Source organism: Acipenser ruthenus, chromosome 29, assembly GCF_902713425.1.
Source record: "Acipenser ruthenus chromosome 29, fAciRut3.2 maternal haplotype, whole genome shotgun sequence".
In the NCBI taxonomy this organism is placed as follows: domain Eukaryota; kingdom Metazoa; phylum Chordata; class Actinopteri; order Acipenseriformes; family Acipenseridae; genus Acipenser; species Acipenser ruthenus.
The window spans coordinates 5826304-5853653 of record NC_081217.1 but is presented as its reverse complement, the minus strand read 5'-3'; the positions used below and the strand labels follow the sequence as shown (position 1 = coordinate 5853653).

Here is a 27350-nt window from a genome sequence, read left to right as displayed (position 1 = left end):
AACAGTTATTAATCGTTCCAGTGGACAGAACCCTACTTTAGCACCTCTCTCAGAGAACAATCCCTCCAACCACATGGCAGGGCATTAGCTGTCTTCTGAGAGCTGAGATTGCCCCCTACTGGTTTGCCCCACCTGCTGTGGGTCAAGGCCCCAAGATCAGAGTAGATTATCTTCAGATATATAACAAAACCAAGCTGGTAAGACACCAGCAAACCATAAACTGATGAGGTTGGATTCCAGTTTACTGTAGCAGCAGTTTATAGTACAGTTGCAGAATGGGAAAGATCTGCACAATAGAAAAGATTTGTTAGCAGCTATAATTATACTCAAGGATTAAAACCAGGCTGCCCTTGTAATCCTTCAATGAAATAGCTGTGCTGCTCTATGCAATAATCTTCAGTAGAGTGGCGAAGAACCAAGGGGTTTGACTTGCATGAAATAATATGCCAAGTCCAATCACAAAAGGCATACATGCATGGGATCAGGGACTGGGGATTCCCCTTTCTGATTTTGCCTTAAAGCTATTGCTACCCAGATGCCTGTTAAATGAATGAACTTTCAGTTGAACAAAAGATTCATTGCTTCTGTTACAGATGGCAAGCAAATTAGAATCTGATCCGATGTGATTCATTTTTTTGATGTGCGGCGCTACGCCTAGTTTGCACTTTTAGTCCTGTGATACTGCTGTGCAAGCCTGTAATTGTGTAACAAGTGAATTTATTGCATACTGCATCACCCTGGGATAGCATCTGAAACATGTTAAACCACACGTAATCGCAGTAACACATTTAAAATAAATGAAATAGAAAACGCTCCTTCCTTGAAACATGGGATAAAATAAAGAAACACGTGTCAACACAGAGCAATATGAAAAAAAAGTATAAAGCCAATACATAGACAATACATATAAAGAAAATGATTCTACTGCAGGGGGCAAATAAGTAAAGCTGGCTATCCCTGCTATGAGCCATATCCAAAAAGCTTTGACACACAAACTATTGAGTGTTTGAGTCTGCTTTTGATATTTTATAAAACTGTTATACATTGCAGACGGTTTCATTAACAAAAGTCTAGCCTTTAAAAAAACAACATTCTTTACTTATGTTATGGACCTTATGTTACTTTACTAAAGGAATGTACATCTGAAAAATACTCACCTGTATGACATAGATTCCTATCTAAATTCTAGTTGTTGTATACATTTAAAAATTTGATGAATTTCAAGTGAAAACTTACAACCAAACTAAGGGCTTGATTTTATCAACCAATACCCTGCCAGGAAACCCTTTTTTAAAGAGCCTTTTACAGCACCAGGGAATCACCCTGGATTGTATCCTATAAATGAAGTGATTATCACATTTTGGCTAGTGCCTTCATCAGTGTAGCATGCTCAGTGTAAGGCTTTGGAAAGTGGCCTGTTTTGCATTGTCTTCAGAATGGTTATGGAGCAAGACATTTGTGGGAACAGTTAAAACCCACTCAGCTAAGCACCTCCCAGTGTATTTACTTGTACCACACCAGATAGCCCAGTACACATTTTACATCTGGTATATTCACAGTTTTAAGGTGCTACTTTATTACAAAAGTATAAACTGCATCCACATTTTTTTTAAATAATTAAAATACTTTTCAATATATCTAAAAAAAAAAAAAACCATTACAATCTTTTGCACATAAGCACTTAATTTCACTTACTTTTTACATTTAACAGAAGAACAGAGCTGCCTCGTTTATTTCAATAGGTTTAAACATTGCTTTGCAATAAGGAAAAAGAAGTAAAAGAAGTAAAACATTGAACAGAATTTGAACACTTAAAAGATTCATGTCCAGGATGTACAAAGCGCCAACTCTCAGCAAAACACATACATTACCCTTTTACCTAGAAACTGAAAGCTTAAACGAAAACGTCAGCATCTACTCAAAGAAATACAGAATACTTTATGAAAATCATTATAAAAGTATAATTCAATAATCTAAACAGCAGTCGATCTAAATACAGCCCCCCTCTCCCAGACTTTACTGTATGCTGTAGAATTCCTTCTGCAATCCAACAATCCATGAACTAGTGATTTAGAGAGTACTGCATTTCAGAAACACCCAAAAACTTAACCATCAGGCAGTCAAAGAAGACATAGACCATAGCATCGAGGGAGGTGTCATGCTGCATTGTGCAAGTGTTGCTTTAAAGAATGAGAATCTCCTTGTGTTTTCTATGCTGGTTCTTGTCTGTGTGTTTAAAGCACATTAAGGGCTGGGATGGCCTTTCACCTCTTGGTCTGTGGTTGAAACCCAGCCAAGGTCTGTAGTGATCACAAATAATTAAAAAAAAAAAAGAACTATAAAATAAAAATGATTGGAGATATGAAACATCTAGATGGACTGGAGGAAGAGAGAACTCTGAAAAGTGCCTACATCCAGCCTAGTACAGTATTCTTGAAATTGCAATCTAATACTTCAATTGCATCAAGTGGTGTGATAATACAGTATGGTACGGGCATGCAGCATGTTTAAGCAAGCAACTGGCATTAAGAGTGGTAACAAAAATATAATATACCTAAGCATGGCAGTGCCTCAGCCTGTTGTGTAAAGTAATATTATTATTATTTTACTTATTGTTTGTAAAAACAGTGCTTATAGAAAATATACAGTGCTTTGTAACCTTGACTAAAGGGACAAAAAAGTACATTGCAAAATACAGCATCTTGCTTTCAAGAATAATCCTGTTATCAATTCTTCCTTGTACAGCATTTTTTATTCTTTCCCTGAGCTTCTTTTTTTTTGTAGGTTTGCTTATTGTACCTCTTCATAAGCCAAATAGAAAAAATATTTTGTTTGCAAATAATGGAAATAAAACAGATTTTTGGGTACTGACCAAGGAGGGCCAGTCTCCAAAAAATCACTCATGCTTGTAATTTTGTCCTCCACATAAACCGTTGTCTTTGGAATCCTCCCTTCATCCACAGGCTACCCACAATGTGTGGCAGAGGTGCCTGGAATCGCATCCTGACCTGGGAAGGATTATCCATCATGCAGACACTTCACAGTCAGATGACGGGTATGTCAGTGATAACTGCAGGGGCTGACTAGCCACTAAGGGCATTTCTGAGTGAATTTTACACCTTAAAGTTAAGAAACCTTGTCAAGCCAGTAGAAAAGTGTAGTGAAATGCACACATACCTAACATGCAGTTGTTACAGTGCACTTCCTTCTCAAAAACAGCATCTGAAGTATAACAATGTGTCCTAAATGTACTCAAAAACAGATCCCACTCATTAGTCAACCCTTACCCAACTTTGGCCCTCTGATAGAATGAATCTAAATCCAATGTAAACCACCGCTGCTCATTGCATTATTAATGTGTCTCTTCACTGTTACGACAACAAGTAAATGCAGGTGAGGAACTTTACTTTCACTATTCGGCTGTGCATTGCAAGAGATTTTTTGAGTGTGATTAACAAAGTGCGAGAATGACACACAAGTGTTGAGAGTGGATGATTATCATTTTGTTTTTTTTTGGTGGGTCACTATAGTCCCGTCACGTACATCTCAATGCCATCGTTAAACATGAAGACTGTTGTGGTGCTTGTTGTGGCTCCTTGTTTCAGGTCACTGATGTTTTCGTACAAGTTCTCGTCGGAGCAGGGTCTCGGCGGTGCCCTGTTCTTTATCTTCTTGCCTGCCGGGGGGCCAGGGTTTTTTTCTCTCTTCCAGTTGGCATCGATGGACTCGTACGCTGGGTCCGTCTCCTCGTTCCTGACCCAGGCGTTCTCGTTGATGGCTTCGTAGCTGGGGTCCTCGTTGGGTTTCATTGCCTGGGCTCCTCCGACCCACGCTTGGGCTCGGACGACGCCATGCCCCGTGCCCTCCTGTGGTTCTGCTGACCAGCCCTGGTTCTGGGGTGGATTGTTCTCCTGGGCTCCCTGATTGAATGGGACTGGAGGGGAGGCGGGAGGTCTCTTCTTCTTGAATGGTTTGCACACTTTCGAGTACATGTCTGATATCTGAGAAGAGAGGAAACAGAAAGAGCTTTAGATACAATCCACAATCTGATTTCTTCTATTTCATTCACCATATTGTTTTGTACAGATTAACGACAGTATGGGTTAGCTGCAGTGCTTTTAGAGAAAAGAGTTGAAAGGCTAATGATACAGATTGGTGTTCAAAGCAGATGAGAAAAATGAGCACACAAAAACGAGACCTTTACATTTTCTTTAAACCGCACTGTAGGGAGCTTTCCCAGTTACACTTTGATAATTGGATACTTTCAAAAAGAATGACATCACACAGCTTATTAATGCAGTGTTACACAATGAACCCCATAGGGACTTAAGACGCATTAGACTTTAGTGGCATTAAAAATGTAAAACTAATTACTAGAGTGTCATCTTCTACCACAGTTCTTTAAGACTCCCATGTGAGTTGAAAAAAATGATCATAATTAAATGCAATAGCAGCAAAAGACGTTTGTTTGTTTTACAAATCCAACAAAGCGCTCTCGGTTTAAATCATCAAGTGATCTGAGATAACTGTCTCTTAAGGAGACAGCTAGAGGATCTCATACGACAAGATTATATAGGAAAGTAGTGGGAAAACAATCACGCTGCTAGCTGTGTAAGTCGTGTATTTTTCTTTTATCGCTCCTGCATAAAATCTGGACAGTTATACAAAGCCTATTTTACAATATGGCATTTCTTTACAGGGCCATGATAATTTGGCTGTTATGCAACCTGCAATAAATACAGGCCAGGGCACCAGATAGCATCAATCACTGTGAAAAAAGGCTGGCTTCTGAACTCTGGGTTCTGAAAGATTGATCTATGCTTTTTAAAAGGTCAGGGTCTTCAATTGAAATATGTGTTTCAGCATGCACTTAATAAATTATTGATTTTATTGGGAGCTCAAAATGGCCTCTACCAAAAGAATGTAAAAGCGTCCTTTTAAAAGTTATACAGGAGACCTAAGGTAGGAATTTATGCACATAAAGTAAATATTAACACTTTAAAATAATTGGATTTTTTTATTATGACTTTCCAGCCATGCTTTTCAGGTAATCGTGCTAGAAAACAACAGACCGGGTCCATGCGTTCCATGTTAAAGACATCAAGCTTAACTGTGCAACTGTATTATGGTTACACTGATAAACCAGAAAGGGTTTAAACTTTTGTGCTTCACTGCCTCCGTGCAACAGGAAATCACAAGACAAACATATTTAGTAAGTGCAGAGCAGCTGTCAAACATGACTTGTATCTCGTCATCTTCCACTCACATGCTGTCCGAGATTGCTGATGCTTGAGAGGTCAGAGCAAATGGGAAAAAAAAGCTGGACTTACTGTGGTTTTTAATATGAAGAAAGAAGTGAGTCACAAATATATACTTGCATTCAGTATTACTGTTATTTCACTAGGATAGAACATGTTTATGCTAGTCATTCTAGTCATTTGTTGTCCAAACATGTGTCTGGGAGTACCCAGTAGAATTCACAGCTATAGATTTAAGCACTCTCAGTAAAAATTGGTTTAGGCTACCACATTGTTATCTCTTAGGAACAAAGGCTTATTCTCTTCTGTTCTTGCGGATATCAGTGGCAGACTCACCTACCACCATGTTAACAATACTGTATGGTTTCAACTGTTTCCATATTAACAGGATATGACAAACACAAAACATGGGCAAGTCTGAGCACAGAACAGCGGTACTTCAGACAAATTAGACCACATTTCTAGATGCCTAATGCGTGGATTAAATGGGATGCAAATGATGCACAGGATGAGCTTGACGGAAGAGCATGTTGCAACTTGAAATGATTTTCCCCAGAGTCAGTCCATTTCAGAGATCCTTTTATATCATGCAAAACAAACAGAACAGTTTGGCTGGTTGGCTCCGCAGTGAAAGCCTTAAACACATGCAACCAGGCTTGTACTGTATGTGCCAGGATTGAACCACTTAATGTAACATTCCAGGCTGTCCAAATCTTAAAGGCTTAGAGCAGGGGGAGGCTACACTGGTTATTCCAGTCCATTCCATTTCCAGACTCATTATTTAACTGACCCTCTTGTAGATCAAGTCAAAAATCAAGGACTTGGATGGAACAAGGTCTTCCACTGCAATGGGCTGGAAGAGACGATATTGTCCACCCAGATGGCTTTTAGAGAATGACACTGTTTCTCTCTTAATTCATCCAGCACAGATAGATTTATATAAGTATGTATTTGACCTGTATTTGAATTTAGCCAGGGTCTTCCTACAGTAACAACTAACAGAGAACTGGAAAGCACTCTGTAATTAAATAGCAGTAAACTGCACTGCTCCATTAAACGTGTTGTGACATGGCATTAATATTAAGCTTCAAGTAATTCAGTGAAGCACTGACCTCATCTGGATTGGCAGGTCCTGGGGTTAGGTCAGCATGGGAGAAGTTCTGCACCCCTGAATTTCCTGGATAGAGGGTCGATCCGTCACCATCTTCTTCCGGGGGCTTCCAGATATACTGCTCCCCATTGCCCACAAAGCCAGAGTCCTGCATCACAAAGTGGGTATGAAGCAAACACTGATCAGCTCTGTTGTCACAGCAGATCCGTGGTACTAGTATTGAGGTAACACAGGGTCAGATTTAACTAAAGTTTTGTTCCAGTGCAGTTTCCACCATGTTTTCTAAAACTCATTCTGCTAGTATAAAGTTTTGAAAAAATGGGTGCACTGAAGCAAAGTTAGTCCACGTTGTGCATCTGTATTCTTCATCGCACAATATGAAATGTATCATACGTGTGTAGAGGTACTGTTACATGACGACACATTTATTTTCCTATTTACCAGCATCTTCATACTTCAGGCTGACAAAACCATTAGAGCGGCTGCTGAATACATATTTATCATCGGTGACCCAGAAAACAGTGCTCCACATCCAGTGGCTAGGGTTAAATAGGTTATGGTACATTTTACACAGACATCATGTACAAAGCATGATCCTATAGTTCAAACCATGTGGAAGCTAGAAATGAAATTCAGTCTTCATTGCTTTTTTGAATTTTTGTATTTTTTACAATAAATTTCAATGTCAGACCTTGAAGAACAAACTCAGCCACAAAGGGCATCTATTCATGACTCCGGATAGACCTCTTAAAAGTGCTTGCTTCTTGGAACACATTTAGAAAGTAGGGTCCAGCAAACATACATAGGAGCCATTTATACAGCTTTGAGAAGAAGGCAGACATGGACATTTAGCATTTGTGGAGTATTACGATTCATTTATTGCTCTCCAATGAAGTTTCTAGCACAACAGCAGCACAAAGAGACCAACTTACTCAGTCAATAAACCTATAATAACATGGATTTTATTATTCTTATAATCAATGAGGTATTTGTATGCCATACTAAATCTTTTTGACGCTTGTAACACAGCAAATTCATAATGGCAGCCTTCCAAGCACTGTATCTACAGTACATAATCAATCAAGTGTGTTGACTAACTTGCACTGCACAGAAGACACAAGTGAATTTGATACACTGTCTATGAAATGTATATGCTACAGAATAAAAATATGTTTTCATTTTATTTAAATCAATTAACAAACATATATTTGTTTTTACTCTGTTCACGCTGAATCGTGAAACAAAATCGCCACATGACTCATACGGGGAGGGGGACGAAATTTGCCATGACAACCACACCTGGAGCAAATATAAAGCACAGCCTGCCTCCCTGAATAACTGTCACTGCCCTCTGGTGGACGTTACTGCCCAAAAAAAATAAAATGTTGATGCTCTTAGATTACAACCCATTAAGACACAGGGAAGTGGGGATAATGCTAGATTTGTCAATCTTTTTTTTTAATGCCTAGTCAACTTGAATTAATGGGCAGTGGAGACTAGAGAGAAAGAAAAAACAAACATGCATACAACCTCAAAGCAGCACCACTCACAAAGCTAGACAGTTACAGCTTGTTTATGGCAATTATTTTGGTTGATACTGTCGCACCCCCAAATCCGGTCCTTTCTGAAAGAACCTTGATTTCTGTATTATACTGTCAGTTCAATCCCTCCCACAGTTCAAACTGTCTTGTACACACGCTTCTCAACTATTTTGTGAAATTGCTTGCCGATGTGCCTTGTGCTACTTGGCGGTTAGCCATCATGATCTTAACTGTCAACAAACAAGCTCTAAATAAATGTCATATTTCTCTATTTGCAGGGATCAGAAAATATTATCCCACCAGAAGAATTTTGAATTGTCCTGTAATGAAAGCTTAGACTGTGGCATTCTAATGTGATGCGGTACAAAATCCTGCATTTTAAAAAAGGTTTATAATAGCAGCAATACTTTTTGCAGCTGCCATAACCTCGCTCAGAACGTCGCTGCAGTCAATGATCTAGCTTTGCTGCAATCGTTAATATCTATGCCTGTTACGGTCGGCATTATTGCCTAATCAGATAGTAAAATAAATTATTTTAGATCCCAGAATAATTGATTGATAATCAACAGGCAAGCCAGAAGAACAACAACATGTTTCTTGATGGGCTGTAGGGTTCTGGATATCCTACCTATGCCACCATGACATTGACACACCAGAAACCCACCTTTGGGAAGGAATGTGAATAGAAAGCGTCCATGCCGTTTATCCTTGAGGGATCATGTTTGCGTTGACCGGGGAGCATCTCTGGGTTTGAGTAGCGGGTTTCCTGCTCTACTGGCTTGGCACTGTTCTCAAGCTGCTGGGCCTTATCGGTCTTCCTGACTTTCCGCACACAGGCATACTCTGCGGTCACAGAGTCCTCAGCCTGCCTGCAGGGCTCCTGGCTAGGAGAGAGCGCCATACTGCCGTTCCCATGGCTCTGGGGAGGCTGTTTCAGATGCTTGGGCTGGACGGCGGTGGTGGCTGCTGCTGCTCCTGCCTCATTTCTGCCCCCCACACTCTCATACAGGGCGTCTTCAGGGCAGTGGGGCTGAGACGAGGGCCTCCCCACCTCTGAATACGTGTGGTCTTTGTCCTCGCCGGGGTTCAGCGGGAGTGTGGGGAGCTGCCTGTTCTGGGGATATCTCAAATCCCAGTCAGATCGACGGCTCGGGAGATTGAGCAGGTCCATGCTGACTGGCCGGTTTCTGGTACCCTCTGAAAGAGAAACAAGCACACAAGCATTGAGATAAGAGGAACTCTACACGGCACATACGAACATCACTGTGTCGTTAGAGTGCAGTTACTAAGCGTATGGTAATTAATGCTATAAAAACACACATTGTCATTAGCTGTTCATAAGACCAAGTGTGGAATCTGTATATTTAATTCTGAACACTTTAAATGAAAGTGTTACAATGTAAATACAATTCAAAGAATTCTAAAACAACGCAACTTATAGTTCATTGATGCTTTCCATAGAAACCATGTCAAATCAATACTACAGCCCAACTACGGCTGTTGTAATGCTCTACATTAAAGATATGCATGGTGACTTAATGAATCTGCTGTTTTCCAAACCTCATTGCAACTCAAACAGTTCTTACTTTTCCCATTGCACGGTATCTTCTTCATCTCATGAAGTCTTGTATCAGATTTGCTGATGGACCGGAGTTGTGTCTGTCTGAGCAAAGACTGTGGAACAAAGAACAGGAACAATAAGAGCTTTCAGACTGTTTCGAAATACCTAGGACAGAACAGCCACGGACACTAGATAAAAGAATAGCTGTTCATGAAAGTACAACAGGATCAAATAGGACACGGACGTGGGGGATGTTTACTGGGATACAGCACAGTACATTACAGTTGACTTTAACATACCATGTCCACCAGTTTCACCCCATCAATCGGGACCTTCTTTGTCTTCCCTTTCCTGAAATATAAAAAAAGATCAAGAGATGTTTTAGATTCAGCAAAATGAGAGCAAACTAACTGAATTTAGTTAGTAATGTATACAGGAATTATTTACATGGACGTTTATTACATATGTAGTGTATCTTACAACACTGTAATAATGTGCTAACTGTACTGAAGACCAGAGAAACCCTACACAGTAAAGATGGGGGAGATTAGCATGGACCGAATTGAAACATCCCTGCTGTTTAAAATAGTGCACAGGGAGCTCGGATGCCCACAATAAAAAAAGGCCTCAGTATCACAACTCATCCAGGGTCGGCACCTCAAACACTATTGGGCCTTTGAACACTTTGCTGAGGCATTGGACAAGTTCAAGGCCAGAGAGAAGAGTGCCCCCTAGCATCAATACCACTTCCTGCAACAGCTGGCATTTGCTGGCTGTCTCCCATTCGAGTATTAACACACCCAGTCCTGAACTAAAACAAAGGGTACGGCTGTGATGCACAAAACTGTGAGGCAATCCGGGCCTAGGTTAGCTTTCGACAACGCCAATGAAAATGAGCATAACGAATATTCTGGCAGTGCCATTCTCTGAAGTATTTCTACTTCAAAGAATGGCTTTTTACGTCTTTTTACATTAATGTGGAAGGGGAAAGCCAACAGTGAAGAGAACCACTGTAGGGCCTGAACTACCAATCGAGATAGGATGTTCTCCTCTGCTGTGAGAACATGTTGACAGTTCAGCCCTTGACATCTCCAGCGTACTGTAGCTAATGATGCAGACCCCGCAATGCATTACCGATTTCCACACCCAATCTCATCTTAGCTGTTGCAACATCTGAGGCTTCAGTTCTGGCCTCCAGTAAAACAGAGCTAAAAGTATTCAGAACAAAAGCCTCGAAAAGTAGCTTGGCAGCAGTCTACATTCCAAAGCAAACCGACTAGACTTGCCAATAGCTTGGCAGCTTAAATAAAACCGGACAGATCATGTGTAATGATGCCAGCAGCAGCTTTTGCAGCACTGTACTGCCGTTCAGTTTTTATTGGAAGAACATTGGACACAAGCCCACAGAATGATTGTCAAACTTCTTTGTTCAGAAACGATACAAAAAACCGATAGTTACACTGAAGCAGCCAGCAGTTGTAACAAGACTCAAAATGTCAAGCGATCTAAATTCCTGCAATGTGGCCCACTAAGCTCAGAATCTTGAAATTCCCACTGTAAAGGTGGCATAGTTCCAAAACTTAATACAGTACAAATGATATACACAACAGTTGTGGTTCATAATAGCATTACCAGCCTCTGTAGCTGGTATTGCCTTTAACTGTCACTGCCGTCAATTACCTATAATGTAAAGGACACTGTCCAATGAAACCCACTTTGTGATCAGGAGGACAGATTCTCATCTTCTGATCCTGCTGTTAAGCCAATATGTCTGCTGACCAGTAGGGGTCGCTGATCAGGTCTATCTATCCCCAGACAGTTTTCCTCCCTAACTCTGCAGGCCAATACAGGGCTTAGGATGGGTCCCCAGCCAAAATCTTCAGATCGTCAACTTGGTGCAAACTGGATTGCTCCCAATCCATTTGGAACGCCCTATCTCTCCCACCCACCGATAACAAAAAAAAAAAAAGTAGGCTTTAGCCTCATAGAAAAGTAGTCCATCAAAACACTCAAAATTCATCTACTTTGTTTTGAAATCAGTGCCTTTGCTTAAACTCCACTAAATGTTATATATGATACAAAATATTAAATAACTGGAAGCGCCAATTCCTGTCAATCCGAGTGCAACTTGATAACACCCTGACTGGCATCTTTAGTGTTTTCTCAATGCTGTACATTAACAGACACCAGCATCAAAAAATCCACTGGCAGCTATTCTGGGGTTTGATCTGAATGTTACTGACAGTATACAGTAACAGGAGAATTAAATTAAATTGATCTCACGTTCAAATTAACAGTCCCTGGTTTGAAATCAGTAATGTGAAACATATTAAATCATCTTCAGTCAGTTGTGGTTCATATGAAATAGTATTCCAGTCTCAGCAACAAGACCACAAACAAATGTGTTTGATCTTTGCCAAGTGGCATGGAATGCCTCTGTCTAACAGGAGGTGAAGCTTCACATCAAGCACACATTCTCCCCCATGAATCTGCAGTGAATTGTAGGCTGTGATCGTTCTTAAGTTGTATCTTGTATACAGTCCATGAACAGGAGCTGAGCTCTTTCAAGAAGCACTGCATTGTTTTGTAATGTGTGGTTGCAGAGGGGGACACCTTTATACTGAAGACCTGAGCTTACTGGCTGTGGCTTTACAGACATATTTAACTTGAGCAGAATCATTTGTGAATCAAAAATCACCCAAGAAAACCACCAAAGGGGATGCTAACCAGAATTACAGATGTGGTGTTGGAAGTGCCAGTATCAAGTGACTATTAGGAGAGTGTATGAGGACAAGCACAATAAAAACGCGAGTCATTACTGCACTGCCAGCATAACTAGTTTAAGTTTGGTGTTTTAAAGAAAGGCTTACAGCAGGGGTGTCCAAAGTTGGCCCTTCCACTCCTGGTCTTTGTTCCAACCCTGTTCTAAATTGTTTAATAAATGGATCAAATTAAACCTCCATACAGACCCTGAAGTAGTTAATTACAGCATTTTACCTATCAACCCTGGATGGAATGGGCCTGCATGACCATGACTGGACACCCTCTGACCTACAGTAACACGATATAGGTGGTAAAATGTGTCTGCTTACTTTTTGCATCCTACACACAGCAGTACAATGAGAGCCGCGACCAGGAAAGCAGAGGCGGCAGCGACAGTCCCCAGGAGCAGGTCCTTGCCGTGTGAGGGAGACACTGGGGTTCCCTTCGAGCCAGTCAGCAAAGAGGCCATGGATAGACTCCACTCAAAAGTATTTACTCCCAAGAACTGAAAATAAAATAGGAAAAAACGTTAGGAGAGTACTTTAGTCATCCCGTTTTTACCAAGACAAAAGGCTACTGATGTTAATTAATCTTTATTTTGCCCCGAACCCTAAGAGAATTAATTAATTGTTTCTGAAGAGTACTACATAGGCTACTGTATAAATATAAAGGGATATGGTTAAGAGGAGGAAGATATTTTCTTTAGGACCTTATGCAAATAGTTTTTGTTTTTCAATTTGAAGAAAAACTGGGCCATCTTTTTTCTCCATACCCCCCTCCCTGTGCCTCCTGCTCTGAATCATATCAACCCACTATTACTGTAGCCTGTCTTCTGTCTTAACTCCACCTACACACACCCATCCTGCAAACAGCTGTTAACTGGAATATGATATACATCACATGCTTAGTGATTTATTAATGCTGTTTAATTGCACTCCAGTCCCACTGAAAATGGCAATTTCTATGCTTTCAAAACAAAACAAAAAAAAAATCACAGAACATCTGTTAGCAACATGTTTCCTTAATGTGTTCTGGTGGGAACTGAAGCTCACTGTATTACTTAATGATTTCTATTAACGCTTTCCAAACTGCATCAGAAGTAAAGTTATTTACAAACCACAGTGTAAAAGCAAAGTGTACTCAAGCACAGTGACAATAAAAACATGTTGACATATAAAAATCTTAGCAGCCTTTCCTCAGAACTAAAACTTGCAAGGGAGTCTTTTTTTGATCCTGTTTATCATTTGAGTCCCATATTAGGAAAATGACTAAAGCATCTTTTGCTGAGAGGCTAATGCATGCTTTTGTTTAACTGAGAATCGACTACTGTAATGCACTTTTTTTTTCTGGGATTCCTAAGTATTTGGTGTCTCGCTTGCAGCTTATTCAGAATGCTGCTGCAAGAATTCTAACTAAAACCAGAAAAAGTGAACATTATTACTCCTGTCTTGGCCTCCTTACACTGTCTTTCTGTGCAGTTTCGATTTCATTTTTAACTTATAAAGCCCTTAATGGATTAGAACCCAGTTATTTACAAGAGCTGTTGATCCCATACATTCCTAAGCAGAATCTTAGATCTCAGGATGAGGGCTCTTGGTTATTCCAAGGGTAAATACAAACAGTATGGGAGGAAAGGCCTTTTCTTATAAGGCTCCTACATTATGGAACTCTCTGCCTTTTTTTGTCAGAGAAGCTTGGAGTCTTGCTGTTTAAGTCAAGACTGAAGACTTATTTATATATGCAAGCCTTTTTATTATTTATTACATTTTTATTATTGATCCATTATTACTGTTTTGTTTTTTTAAATATACATGATTGGAAATGTATTTACTTTTATTTAAAATAGTGTTTTTATTATAGTCTTTGTTATGCTATTTTAGTGTTTTATTATGCTGTGTGTATTATGTTTTCTGTAAAGCACCTTGGGGTCTATGACGTAAGGTGCAAATAAATGAAATTAAAATAAATAAATAAATAAATAAATTGTGCCGAATGTCCCGCACAGGCTTAGTGGATCTAAACCCTGTACAATGATCTACTGGAATTGTGATTGCAACTTGGCTGTATAAATCAGATGCATCCGGACATACTCTTCTGCATAACTGATACTGTAACTAAACCAAATCTTACACTACACAAATTAGAAAGAGAGAGAGAGAGAGAGAGAGAGAGAGAGAGAGAGAGAGAGAGAGAGAGAGAGAGAATATTAAAATTGCATTAAATAATTCACTTACAATTCAGCAGAAGTTTTCAAAAGGTTAGAGTATATAGCATCTTGATTTGGTATGTTGATTTTGCAGTATTTATTTGTATATATTGTACTGGCACCTTCAGTCAAGTATGGGAACTACAGCTTAATTAAAGCGTATTCTGTTCCTGCAGCACACACTTGAGTCATATCACACAATTGTTCATTCTTTTCATAACAAATGCCCAGGTATAGATTCATGAACAAGGACAACTGGCTCTCAAGATATACCCGTCCATATCTCAGCCAAATGTAGTGTCACTATAGTGATGTGAGGCTAATGATTTCACATTCTGGGGAATAGCAAATTCTGCTTTTTCAGAAATGACCAATTCCTTTTTTTTCCCCACTTTTAATCAATGTATTGATAATTAAATATGGCATTTGAACATAAATATAATGTTAATAGTTAAAAATAGTAAATTAATAAATATTACTATTTTTTTAATAAGAATAACAAGTTTACAAAAAGCAATCATTGCAGGGATAAGTCGATTGTATTTTATAAAACAAAAGAATTTCTCTGTACTAAGAATAGTGCGTAACGTATCAAACTGTGTGGCATATCCGTGTTAAGACTGATACATCCGGACTGTGGGATCAGTAATATCTTACTATATTATCTCCTGTGTGTTCTGAATTTATATACAAGCTTAAAAACAAGGCTTTATTTGGTACTGGGTCTGCATGCCACAGGTGCAGATTGCTTAGCTTTAAAAGTTACCTGTTTGTCCTGTGTTGGTAATTTTGTTATGGTATGATTTATAAAAAATATAGGAAATAGTCACAGAAAATTCTCCTGTAATAAACTGATTAAGTTTTCATCTGCAAAATTTTTTAAAAAAAAATCTGTACACAACCATGTTATGGAACTAGTCCCTGCCTCTACATTTCCACTGTTCACTACGTACCTGAAGACCTGGCCCACTGCTGTTTGATCTCGGTTCAGTACAGTTTCTACTTGAAAGGTGCTATGTGATTCATGTTACACTGCTTTAGAAAAACATTTCCGAGAACACCAAGAAACAGAACACTGAACACTGCATTCTTTCCAGCTGCTGTGCTGTTGCACCACCTTATACTGGAATTGCTTTGAAGGTGCTCTGGTTGTGCAATGTACCCTGTGATTGAAATGCCACAGGTACCAGTTTTGATCAAGGGAAGAGTCCAGTTGGTGCTACTTCTATTTCAAATGTAAATGTTTTAGATACGTTTTAATGAAAGCTAAGCAGGGCTTGTACAAGCGGTAATTTAATGAAGAACAGAAACCTTACAGGCTTACAGTTTGTTTTAATAAAAAGTGCAATATCAGGATTTTAGCATCATACCAAATCCTGCTTTTGCATTTTATTTTGCTGTATTCATCAAGAGTTCATTTTAGTATCAAGACTATTTTACACAAACAATCCATTTAGTCAATTTTGGTTCAAGATAGATTATGTATTCAGTAAGCCAAAGACGATGAATAGTTTTGCATTATTCATTTAACATTCATTCATATTCATTTGCGTATGTTGCATCCCTGTTATGAATATCACCTACTAGTGAGAAGCAGACAGTAACAAAACTTCATTCAAAGTTGAAATCCATCTTTTTGTTACTGCTACAGAAAATCAGACTTTTTTTTTTGCACAGTTACCAATTTACTTTAAAGCAAATCTGATCTTAATAAAGGATTACAGCAACAAAAAAATAAAAATACATCCTCCTTTTAATCAAGTGTGAACACTACTGGAAATTCAGTTTATAATGACAGTAAAAGGGAAGACTGCTAAAGCTTGTAATAGAATCTGCCCAAAGACGCCCTCTCTTAACTACATTTCAGTATTTAGTCTGGTACTCCGCTGGCATGTAGCTATATACAGTACCTGAACAGGAATGAGTTGAAACTGAGCTCAGACTGAACAAACACACCATTGTTATGTGAACTGACATCACACTGTGACATTGTGTTTCACATTTACACCCACAGCAAAACGAATCATTTTCCATAACTGGGTACATGTTGCAGTATAAACCATTAGATCATCCCCATTTCAAAATGAATCATTCTTTATTATACAAATTGCAGCTTATGCGTTGGGATCCCAGGTCGAACTATAATCCCCATCACGATGTAGAAATTCGACTTTTCAGGATGAATTTGGCAGTGAACCTAATGCTGGCAAGGTCGCGGGGATTATGATAGAGTTTGGAATTTGTGAATTGTTTTTAACAAAAGGTGTGCATCAAATGGCTCCCAAGATACAGACTACAATAACTCATCCAATCAGGTGCCGGAACTCAGGAAAAAGTATGTCACAGTGACCTTTCCACACACTCTCGACTGTTAAGAAATATCTATCATGCTGCACCACAATTGAAAAAGCGATTATTAGATACAGCTAAAAACCGAAGGCAGACCAATGATAATGCTCATTACCTTGGCTATATGGGAACCAACCTCATGTTGTGGTTCTTTATCCACAACCTAGATGCAATATAAAAACGATTAATGTGCTCTACTTTCTGCACCAAGTTCTCTGGAATATAATGACATTTTTAAAAGAGTCTGGTGTGTTGTATCAAACAGGGGCCTATGGAGTGTGCTTTTAAAACAAACTGATGGTTTAACCATTAGTCAGCAAACAGCATAAAATTCAACAGAAAGCTGTATGTCAAAATCGCAGACTGGTATCTCTATTTAAAAGGTACTTTAAAACCAGTGGTGTTTATTTTTATCCTTGCCACATCCTTTGTCTTACACACCCTGTGACTTGCCAACTCTCGGTTTCCTGTGAATTAAAGTTGGTTTTTACGGTTCCGTTTCCCTCGTCCTCCCCTCCTGCAGTTACTCATAACAGGTACTGTTCGTTTTACCAGCCACCCTGAATAGAACTGCAGCTTTTACTCGTGCCAACGATATCTAGTGAACACTTACTGGGTAAAGTTTGCTTTTGTATTGCTGGCAATACAGAGGTAGTCACTAGATGGCGCTGACACTTTGACGGATATGTCTATGTCCAGATAAAAAAAATAAAAAAAAAACCCACACTAATTGAGTATGTACAATAAGAACCAGTCAGAGCGATATTAAACGGTTGAGGGATAGTGAAAGAAAAACATTACAAAAAGCTTCCAGAGACCTGAATGATTGTAGAGCAATGATTATTTTAATGAGCACCTTTCTGGCACACTGCTCATCATGAAGGGTGTTGGATATTTTCTTGCACCGCTTTTGGGCAGTATGATTATTTGGAGTGTGTTTTTATTCATGATTTGACGTCTCTATTACTGGTTGGAGCTGCTGCCTCACTATGTGTTAACTAACTAAAGCCCAGAACACACTGCCTGATGCGATCGTCACATCTCCATGGAGGAGATCATGTCGCACAATTTGTGAGTTTCTCCTGATGCTTGATCTGCCCTGGATGTCAGTACAGCGGCAATGGGGGCAAGTCTAGAGGCGAAAATATAAGGCTATATATATATATATATATCTATATATATATATATATATATCTATACCTACTTACACACACACACTCACACACACACACACACACTCTCAAGGTATTCCATTGGTTTGTATACAATGTCCGTGCTGATATCTTTTGAAAACAAGACCTATAATAGCATTATAATTAAATTATATCAAATCACGTTTTTATTTAAAATGATGGGGACATATACTGTGTCGCCCAAATGCTTATATTTTGTTTTCCCTTCATTGTAAAAAAAAAAAACGTGACATGGTATAATTTAATGAAAGCACTATTAATAATAAATAAATATGCAGCATGGTTCTAGCAGCAATTTTTAAGTACTCTATAAATATTAAGTAACAGTTAAAAAGTACAATGCTTATGGGTCTTTTTTTCAAAAGATATCGGCAGGGACATTGTATACAAACCAATGGAATACCTTGTGTGTGTGTGTGTGTGTGTGTGTATATATATATATCTCTACCGCGGTGAACTCATTGGTCGATGTCTTGAGACTTGCGAGTGGGTATAAACTTTGTGAGCTGAATGAATCCGAATCCGAAACCGATGAGACCTGTAAAATCGCATTGCAAAGCAGAACACACTGCCCGATGCGACTGAAAAATCACATCGCTATTGATCACATCGGGCAGTGTGTCCAGGGCTTTATAGACAACAGACTGCCAGGTAGCGAATCACTCTGTATGATGGATAGCTCCCTGCTTGGAGACAGACCAATGCCTAACTGTGTCATGGAAAGATCATCAGTGGCTGCTTTGTGGGGAAGGTGTCACACTCTCTACTCTACCTTGAACAACATACAGTCTTATTTTGGTTGTTGTAGTTGGACGTTATCTATATTTGGCTCCCCTGAAAGGTGAATACCAGCTCACTTATTCTTTTAGAGAATAAACCGAGAGAACACACACTGACAGGAGACTCTACTTTCTGCAAAGACTAAAAAGGTAAAAATGACCTTTTTTTTTAATGCTAGATTGTTCTGCTGGTCAGACAGCACGTTGAGCACAGGTGGGTGGAGGGTATTACTGTCGTTACACCTCAATGAAGACATGGCATAGGTATCTCTTTGCAGCATAAAACATAATTACCTTAACTATGTTCAGCACTTATTCCAGAAGAGAGATACTTTACACACTTATCTTTGAAAGGTCTGAAGTGCGCATATCTTTCTGTTCTTAGGGCATGTGTGCAGCCCTGTGTTGCTTTGCAAAGCCCTGGTGTACATCTGAAAGACTCAACCTGTTCGGTACGGTCTTGCAGTCTGCACCTGCAGCCTGGTGGTTTCTTTCATTTGCAGCCTGCAGCAGATAAGGCACACTGAGTTTGTTTTCCAGGAAACCCTGACACAGAGCGTCAGAGCGGTTTTAGGCAGGTCTTTCACAGCTCAGCCTGAAAAGTAGGTTACACACAAGGCAGGGCTGTTTGTCTGTGGCATGCCTCCCACATCCTTGCGTCTTGCAGAGAGACACTGAGCATGCAGCACTTATTGTTCATAAGAACAAGCGTGTTTCTTTTCATGTCAGGTTTGAAGTAAACAGACACACATACACAGACATATGGTGCTGGAGAATTCTGGTTGTAAACGAGGAGGAAGCTAATTGTGTGGTTAATATGATTATTATATATAGAATCTAGGGATAACTTTCCAAGATGCATTACATAGCTCTAATTGAAAATTAAAGACACTTCAAAACATTACAAATATCAAGGCTGATTATAGTGCAGCATACCAGCTTTGCACTGAGCACTGAAACCTGTGCAACCCTAATATGCTTCCTCACCTCCCCCAAAATCACCCTTCAAGTGTCTTCAAAGGTCATTTTTGTTGGAATAGCATTCGAATGTGCTAAGAACGCTGTACTAGTACATACAGATAGAACGCATCTATGGTAATTTGCACTCTACAGTGCTTTCTGTGAGAACTCATCAAAATGGATATATTGCATCAAAATGGATTTATTGCATCATGAATTACTAATAGTGCACAGCAAGCAAAACAAATACAGTTTCATGCAGATTCTCTTTCATGCATTAAACCTTCTAGAAGCAGATTCACCGACATTGTTAAAAGCTCACAATCCCAAAACTTGTATTCGAACAAATGAAAGTCATCATTTTAAAACTACAAACTGTTTGCAGTGCGTTGCACTCCCCTTGTGGAAGTTGAAGACACATTATGTGTTTAACTTGTATTTAAGTAGGACTAGCAGTGTTCCATTGCAGCTTGTAGGAAGATCAAACAGCTGTAAGAATATCACTAGGAGAGTCTTGGGAATATTGTCTACATTGGTGAAGGTATTAACAGCTCATTCTCAATGGGACCGCCCAGCAGATTAGCAAAGGCCACGCACTGAACCGAACCCCCCCCCCCCCCCCCCCCCGTCTCAAAGGGGGTGGAAGGCCCAATTAAGCACTTCCCTTACGTGGAAGTATTAGCAGCACTCAGCATTTCTGCAGTCTCCATGACCAAAGGAAATCTCAGCTCTGTGCAGGGCTCTGTGAAGAGGGAATTGTTCCTTGCACAGAGTAGTTAATGATCTGTCCTCTTCACTATATAAGCAATATATATCTTGTGGTTTTCTGGTCCCTTATTGAGTTCACATCTACATAAAGTGGACTACTTACCCTATTGTCTGGCACTACAGTATATTACTGTTACTGTATTATACACAAACAGAATGCTTTCTAAAAACTGGAATCAATTAGATTTATATGGACCAGAAAAAACACACAGTTCCGTTGTTATATATGACAGATTCTATAAAGAAGAAACTACACATTTCATAAAGCATATGCTGGTGTACATGTAGCTGTGACCATTAGTATTAAGGCACAGAGCGACATTTTTGTATAAATATTTTAACACTGGGACAGAAACAAGGAACTTTATTATTATTATTATTTATTTCTTAGCAGACGCCCTTATCCAGGGCGACTTACAATTGTTACAAGATATCACATTATTTTTACATACAATTACCCATTTATACAGTTGGGTTTTTACTGGAGCAATCTAGGTAAAGTACCTTGCTCAAGGGTACAGCAGCAGTGTCCCCCACCTGGGACTGAACCCACGACCCTCCGGTCAAGAGTACAGAGCCCTAACCACTACTCCACACTGGCGCCCCATAGCACAGATTATCTCCAGTTCTGAATCAAATCTAGCGAGATCAAGTTTAAGAGTTCAGTACAGCAGACTAACATATCCCCTCTAATGCTCAAAACATGTGCCGTCATTCAAAGGTAAACAGGTATTTAACTGGGGTTAAGGTTAGGATATGATGGAGAAACATGTCCTATGATACTAGATTACATTCAGAACTAGACTCTGAGAAGCTTGAGAACCACTGTTCAAATATTATCTACATTAATTGCATGTCAGGTACTTAATAACTAACAGTGCATTCAGACAGTGAAATGATTGAGTAGCCAAACCACAGGCAGTCAACAACACTGATGGGCACTGACGTAACATCACTAACAGCCCAGATCATTATCAATAGTCCCAAAATAAACAACTTTCGCATCAGATGAATCACAGTGAATGCACAGTATTAGCATGGAAAAAGCCCTGCAAAATGTTTCTGTGAAAGCACTTTCCCACATTCACTGGTTTAATGAGAATGTCAGTTTTGAATCCTGTAAAGGGATGGTATAATCACTTTAACCCTGCCTGGGGCTTACTGGCACATTTCCAGCCTATTTATGATCAGTTATTTGATCTCTATGCAATTCTTACTTTAATGCACTTGAGATTATAGTTCAAGTGTAATTTACTGATAGGGAAGGTTAATCTAGGGACACCTGAGAATTCTGTAAACCTGAAAGTACTCCCCAGGGTTAAAAAATACAACCACACAAAAAATGTAAAAGATTAAAAGAGAATTAATCATTTCATCTAAATATTATGAAATGTATTCCCCTCCCCCCCTCCCGATGTTGAAGGGGTCTCATTAATGTAATGTTATTAAAGGTTAATCCACATTCATACAGGCTAACTGCTACGGAAACACAAAATCGCAGCAGAACTTCATTAGGATATATAGCAACTATCCTCAATATATGTCTGTTTTTGTAGTAATTTGTGTCAGGAACTGTACAGCTAAGCAAAGACTGTTATTATCGAAAACATACATTATTTACACGAAAAGATATCATTTTCATGTTGTTTTTGTTTTATTACATCAGAAATGACAGGTGTTCATATTTTTTAAACTTCATAAAAGCCAGGAAATGTAGGCCTAAGCCACAACATTCACACCCCCTGTGTGTATGTAGCCTGACAGACAATACATGAGATCTATGGACTCTGATAAAATCTACGGCTATAGTGGGTGAGGTTAATAAACTGAATGTATATGTCAAAACCAAAAATAAAATAAACAACTTAATGGAGGGTGCTTAAAAAGATGAAAATAGTCTGATCCCCACCTTTCATTAATTTGGTTACAGTGGTTAAATAAATGACAACAGAAGATCATTTCGGACACTTCAAAAACGAGGCATGCGCTCCACTGTATTTAATTATATCCAAGTATTTAACGCAGTCAAATTTGTACTTACAGTACAATGAACAAGACTTTGAGCCGCTCCTTCTGAAGGCCTGTATTTTCAGTGCTTTGTACTTCGGACGTGCAAACCAGACCAGGCCTCTAAAACACGTTTCCCTCGAGCTTTTCTCTGCTCTGTTACAAAGAGTCCTTCTGGAAGCAGGATAAGATTCAAACGAGATGGAAAACAAGCATCTAAAGCACTCTTGGCTGTTCTCCCCGATGATCCCTGGCAAATTCAGCAGGATGACAACAAATAAGGGCTTTGTTCCCAGATCAGGCTTGAAACTTTCTTCCTTGGGTCCAGCGAAGGGATCTCTGGCCTCGGAACTTATGAATGATTTAGAGAAGCTAGCCCATAGAAGCATCACGGCCAGGAAAATAAACGTGAAGTTGTTCAGCTGATCTGCCTCTTATCTGTACTGTACCCAAATGCAAAAGCTCTGAATCCAGCTCTTCAAGAAGAGTGTGACCCTTATACATACTGATAGGAAGCACAGACCCTCATGCACATTTAAGGAACTTCTGATGCCTGTGTGAGCACTCTGCAATAACAGCGGAATCTCTTGAGAACAACAAAATGATTGATATTTATAGGCGCCACACAAAACAATAGCGTCAGTCCTTTGTTTTTCTAAATCCACTGATCTTGGGTCAGATATCATAGAAAAACAAAACAAAATTCAAATAATGTAACCTACAGTATGTAGTATCATAGGACATAAAATAATTTCACACTCATACAGTATCTAAGTATTCTAGATGGAATGTGACATTCCAAACTGAGTATTACATTACATTGCACTGCATTGTATCATAGTGTACTTTGTCATCATACTCTTCCTAGGGGCTAATTTTGTATGTTTGTTACGGTACACTTCCCCTGTCTGGAAGAAGCTTTGCAATAAGGAATCATAAGAAACAAGTCACTTCAGTAGAGTTACATGTGGCTTTTACCGCCAAAGCTGCCTGGCTTTTCTAGTCATTTTCCCAACAGTTTGCCACCTGAACACCCATCCTAAATTGCACCACCAGGATGCCAATGCTGAGATGTGTTGCAATATCAGTCCGAGGTGTTTGTCGTTCACCTCATTGCACTCGCATACTTTAAACAAGGGAAGTCTTGCTGCCTGCCTGTCTGCCTGCCTGCCTGTCTGGTGCTTTCATTAATTATTAAAACACATTTTACAGTCACTGCATTTTGTTCCCAAAAAGCATGATCATAGATTTTGAAGAAGCAAGCAGACCTACCGACCACATCTGCTTCGGTCCACTGTAATTCATTTTATCACGTTGGTTCCGGTCACTAAATTTCTTATTGCTAAAGGCTTGAAATAAAAAAAAATACATTTACGTAGTTGAAATTGTATGCTGGATTATTATTTATTTATTTTTTACATCGAATCGTTTAACTTTCAGACGGCTATATTTCAGTGGTGCGGATTTTTCAGATGAATGTTGAAATATCCTTCCATTTTAAATTGGCTGAAGAAATGCAGAATATAGCCTAGCACTGTACTGCAGCCGAGAAATGTCTCGTGAGTAAAATAAACCCAAACCACCTCTCAATAAAACAGAACATCTATTTAAAAAGGCACACTCACCAACGTATAAAAACTATAAATAATTCCCACAATGTCAGAACAGATACCTACAGCAGTAACTCATTAGGCCTAAAGCAAGACTGTTCTGTGAAAAGCACAGAAGCTGTTTTTTTAAAAAATGAACTGTTTCAATTTGTATAGATGTGTTTGTATAGCTGGGTTGTCAATACTGTACTGTATTATAAATTGTGCATAAATCAAGATTTTTTGTTTTTCTATACGTGATAATGTATTCATGATACGGTATGGGGAGATGCTTACAGAATTCCAGGCTTTGAAAGGAAAATCATTATTATATCTCACAACAACTAGTACAATGTCTTTCTTCCAAATATCTGTGTGCTGCAAAGGTAACAGCATGTACAGAATTAGGGAATTAATGATCTTTGCATTTCAGATTCCTCATGCATGCAGGATTGCTGAAGCAGTCAGGTATAGCGACTTACACATTTCCAAAGACTTCTACTGTGCGCTATCAACAGTGTGTGTTGATTGTTGTGAATGAACACAGAACATGTGCTAAATATACTGTGGCTTGCCAAGAAGTCCCTCTTGAAAATGAGATCCCACGTGTTATTAAATAGTAAATGAATACATGGAATTAAACTGCACTGAAAGCTGAACCTGATTAAAGGAGTGGAGATCATTGGTGTTTTCACTCGTGTTGCAAGCATGGGTGACACAGTCTAGAGGCTAGCACCATTCCTCCTGTGTGAAACCTTCCATTTCATCCCCCAGCTATACATTATTTCTTCCTGGTGCTTGAATGTGAACTGGCGCTCTGTTGTAATTAAGCGCAGTCTCACAGGGCCATGCTCGCATTGTATTAAGAATGTGGTGGGATTATACTGTTGGTGCCTAGCAGCACGGGCGCTCAAGTCTTTCTATAATAATCTCCTGCGTCATCCTGTTTATCACAATTACAAAAAGTGTAATTATATTACATGGATTCCCCGCGACTGTGAATGTTGATTGATCAAAATAATACTGCTTGTTTGATAGCAAGAACAGCTTGAATATGCAAACGTACTGTAAATGGAAATTACTGCTTTTTTCCAATATTTTATTGTATTATTTTTAGGTTGTTATTATATTAATCTGTTACCCAGGTTAAAAAAAAAGTATTATATTTTGCTATCCAGCAGTTAAATGGTACATATTTCGTGAAACTGATTTTTAATTTTTACAAATATCTCACAAAAATTCTAAAAATGCTATCTATTTTATTAAACCAGAACACATTCCTACTCGAGTCGAAAGAGGCATGTTCTGGTGAGCAGTGATGACCTGACACAAGACCAGTAGCATGCCCTTATGAACTGACTTACACGTCAATTTGTTATGTTAAGGAGGCTGTGTAGTCCAGTGGTAAAAGAAAAGGCCTTATAACCAGGAGGTCCCCGGTTCAAATCCCACCTCAGCCACTGATTCATTGTGTGACCCTGAGCAAGTCACACACCCTAGTCTCTGTAAGTCGCCTTGGATAAAGGCGTCTGCTAAATAAACAAATAATAATAATAATAATAATAATAATAATAATAATGTGTATTATTTAAAGAACGCTCTCACTTATTAAACATTAGAAATGCATCACCCTTTAAGAATTATTCCACGGATCATCAAAGGCTGGCAACGAACTGGTCAAAATCAAAGCGAAACAGCTACATTGCAACACAGATATAAAATATTTTATTATTATTATTATTATTATTATATTGTACCGTACAAACAGTAAAGCTTACCAAATTGTTGCAAAAATGTAATAACTGGATCTAATGGTTTGTGATGATGAGAATAACCAATTAAATCAATTTATATCGACATAGTCTGTGAACAGTATACATTTTCGACCTAGGATTTATCATCAATTAAATAAAGTGCTGCTTCATTAAATACTTGAACATCAATTTGTTCAGATTCTAAATGTCATAATATGAACACAACAAAAACATAGCCGTTTCTATTTGAGAATGCTGTTAAATAAGTTAACTACGATAAACATACACAGCGCGGATGTATTTATAAAAATGATTAAATTCGCTTAAAGTCGCATCAGTTCAAACTTTCTTTATCCAAACTGGCAAACTGAACAAATATACAGACACCACGACACTGCAAATAAGCAAAACCGAACATAAACATTTTACTGTACATATCTGAGCAGCGTACTCACTCAGTATCTCAAAGGTTTCCAAAGTGCGGTGACTCCCAGCATCTCGTCTTGTTCATTTTTAGACCCCGCTCTACTCAATGCTCTTTCAATAAGTACGCGGGCAAACGGCTAGCGGAGGTCACAATCTCTGATTTGCGCAACGTGCATGCAGCATTGCAATATTGTGTTGCTTCCCCCAGCTTTTCAATTTGCAAAAAGCGTGAGCGGTTAATCTATTTTCGTTTATGCTTCATGAAAAGCCGTGAGATTTGCTTCTGGTTTCACAAGCTTGTTCCATCTGTGCTCCGCTCCACAGCACAGCAGAACCATGTGATGGATTGAAAAAAACAGACCACATAGCACAGCGGCACTGTATTCCAAAGGGGCGCCCTCTGCTGGAAATGTGTTGTCTACATGTCGAGCTGTGGCAATCAAATCGATACATGCATGGTCTGTAAGGTCTTTCTTTCTTGTCAAATAGCGGTGGTATATGCTACAGTACAATACAAAAAAGTGTATGCTTTTTGTTTAAAAAAAAAAGGTGAACTTTCTCTACAACTGTCAAACTGACATATTACAATTCACGTCTTTCAGAAGTCACGTACTGTAGATCGGCAGTGTTTCCTCACAATTTAAACAATTACCATTTACATACATTTAAGAATGTAGAAATAGGAGTTACAAAAGGTACCACATACAGTATGCATGCAACACCAGTATACGCTCAGCACTATTCATTTCCACACGGGTGAATCAGAAAGACAGAAATGCCCCCTTTTGTTCGTTGTGGATAACACAAGTCACCTTGTGTCACTTTCACCAGGATAGCAATGTGAAAATGCAAAAGGATAGAGATGTATCTATACATGTATAATGCATCCATACACTCCAGTGTGATTCAGCTGTCCCTCTGCATCAGATTTGCAGAATTGAGATGCTTCGGGTGCAAAAGGCATCGGATTCAGGCAGCCTTGAGGGAAGGCTGAAGATGTTCTGCTCCGAGAATGTGTAACAGGACATTCACTGCCTATCATTATGTACATCGAGGGCATTACTATGCATTTTACCCCATCATGT

General features: G+C 39.0%; 1 protein-coding gene across 1 annotated transcript; it reads right to left on the bottom strand.

The window, feature by feature from the left end:
- Positions 1 to 1552: 1552 nt before the first annotated feature.
- LOC117427208 (uncharacterized) lies at positions 1553 to 26664 on the bottom strand. The gene is made up of 7 exons (XM_034045687.3): positions 26295 to 26664; positions 12564 to 12739; positions 9771 to 9822; positions 9497 to 9584; positions 8575 to 9107; positions 6371 to 6517; positions 1553 to 4001 (listed from the first exon to the last, which is right to left on the bottom strand). Exons 2-7 carry the CDS (start codon positions 12701 to 12703, stop codon positions 3525 to 3527), a joined length of 1437 nt encoding a protein of 478 aa, XP_033901578.3. The 5' UTR covers positions 12704 to 12739; positions 26295 to 26664; the 3' UTR covers positions 1553 to 3524.
- Between the last annotated feature and the right edge of the window lie 686 nt (positions 26665 to 27350).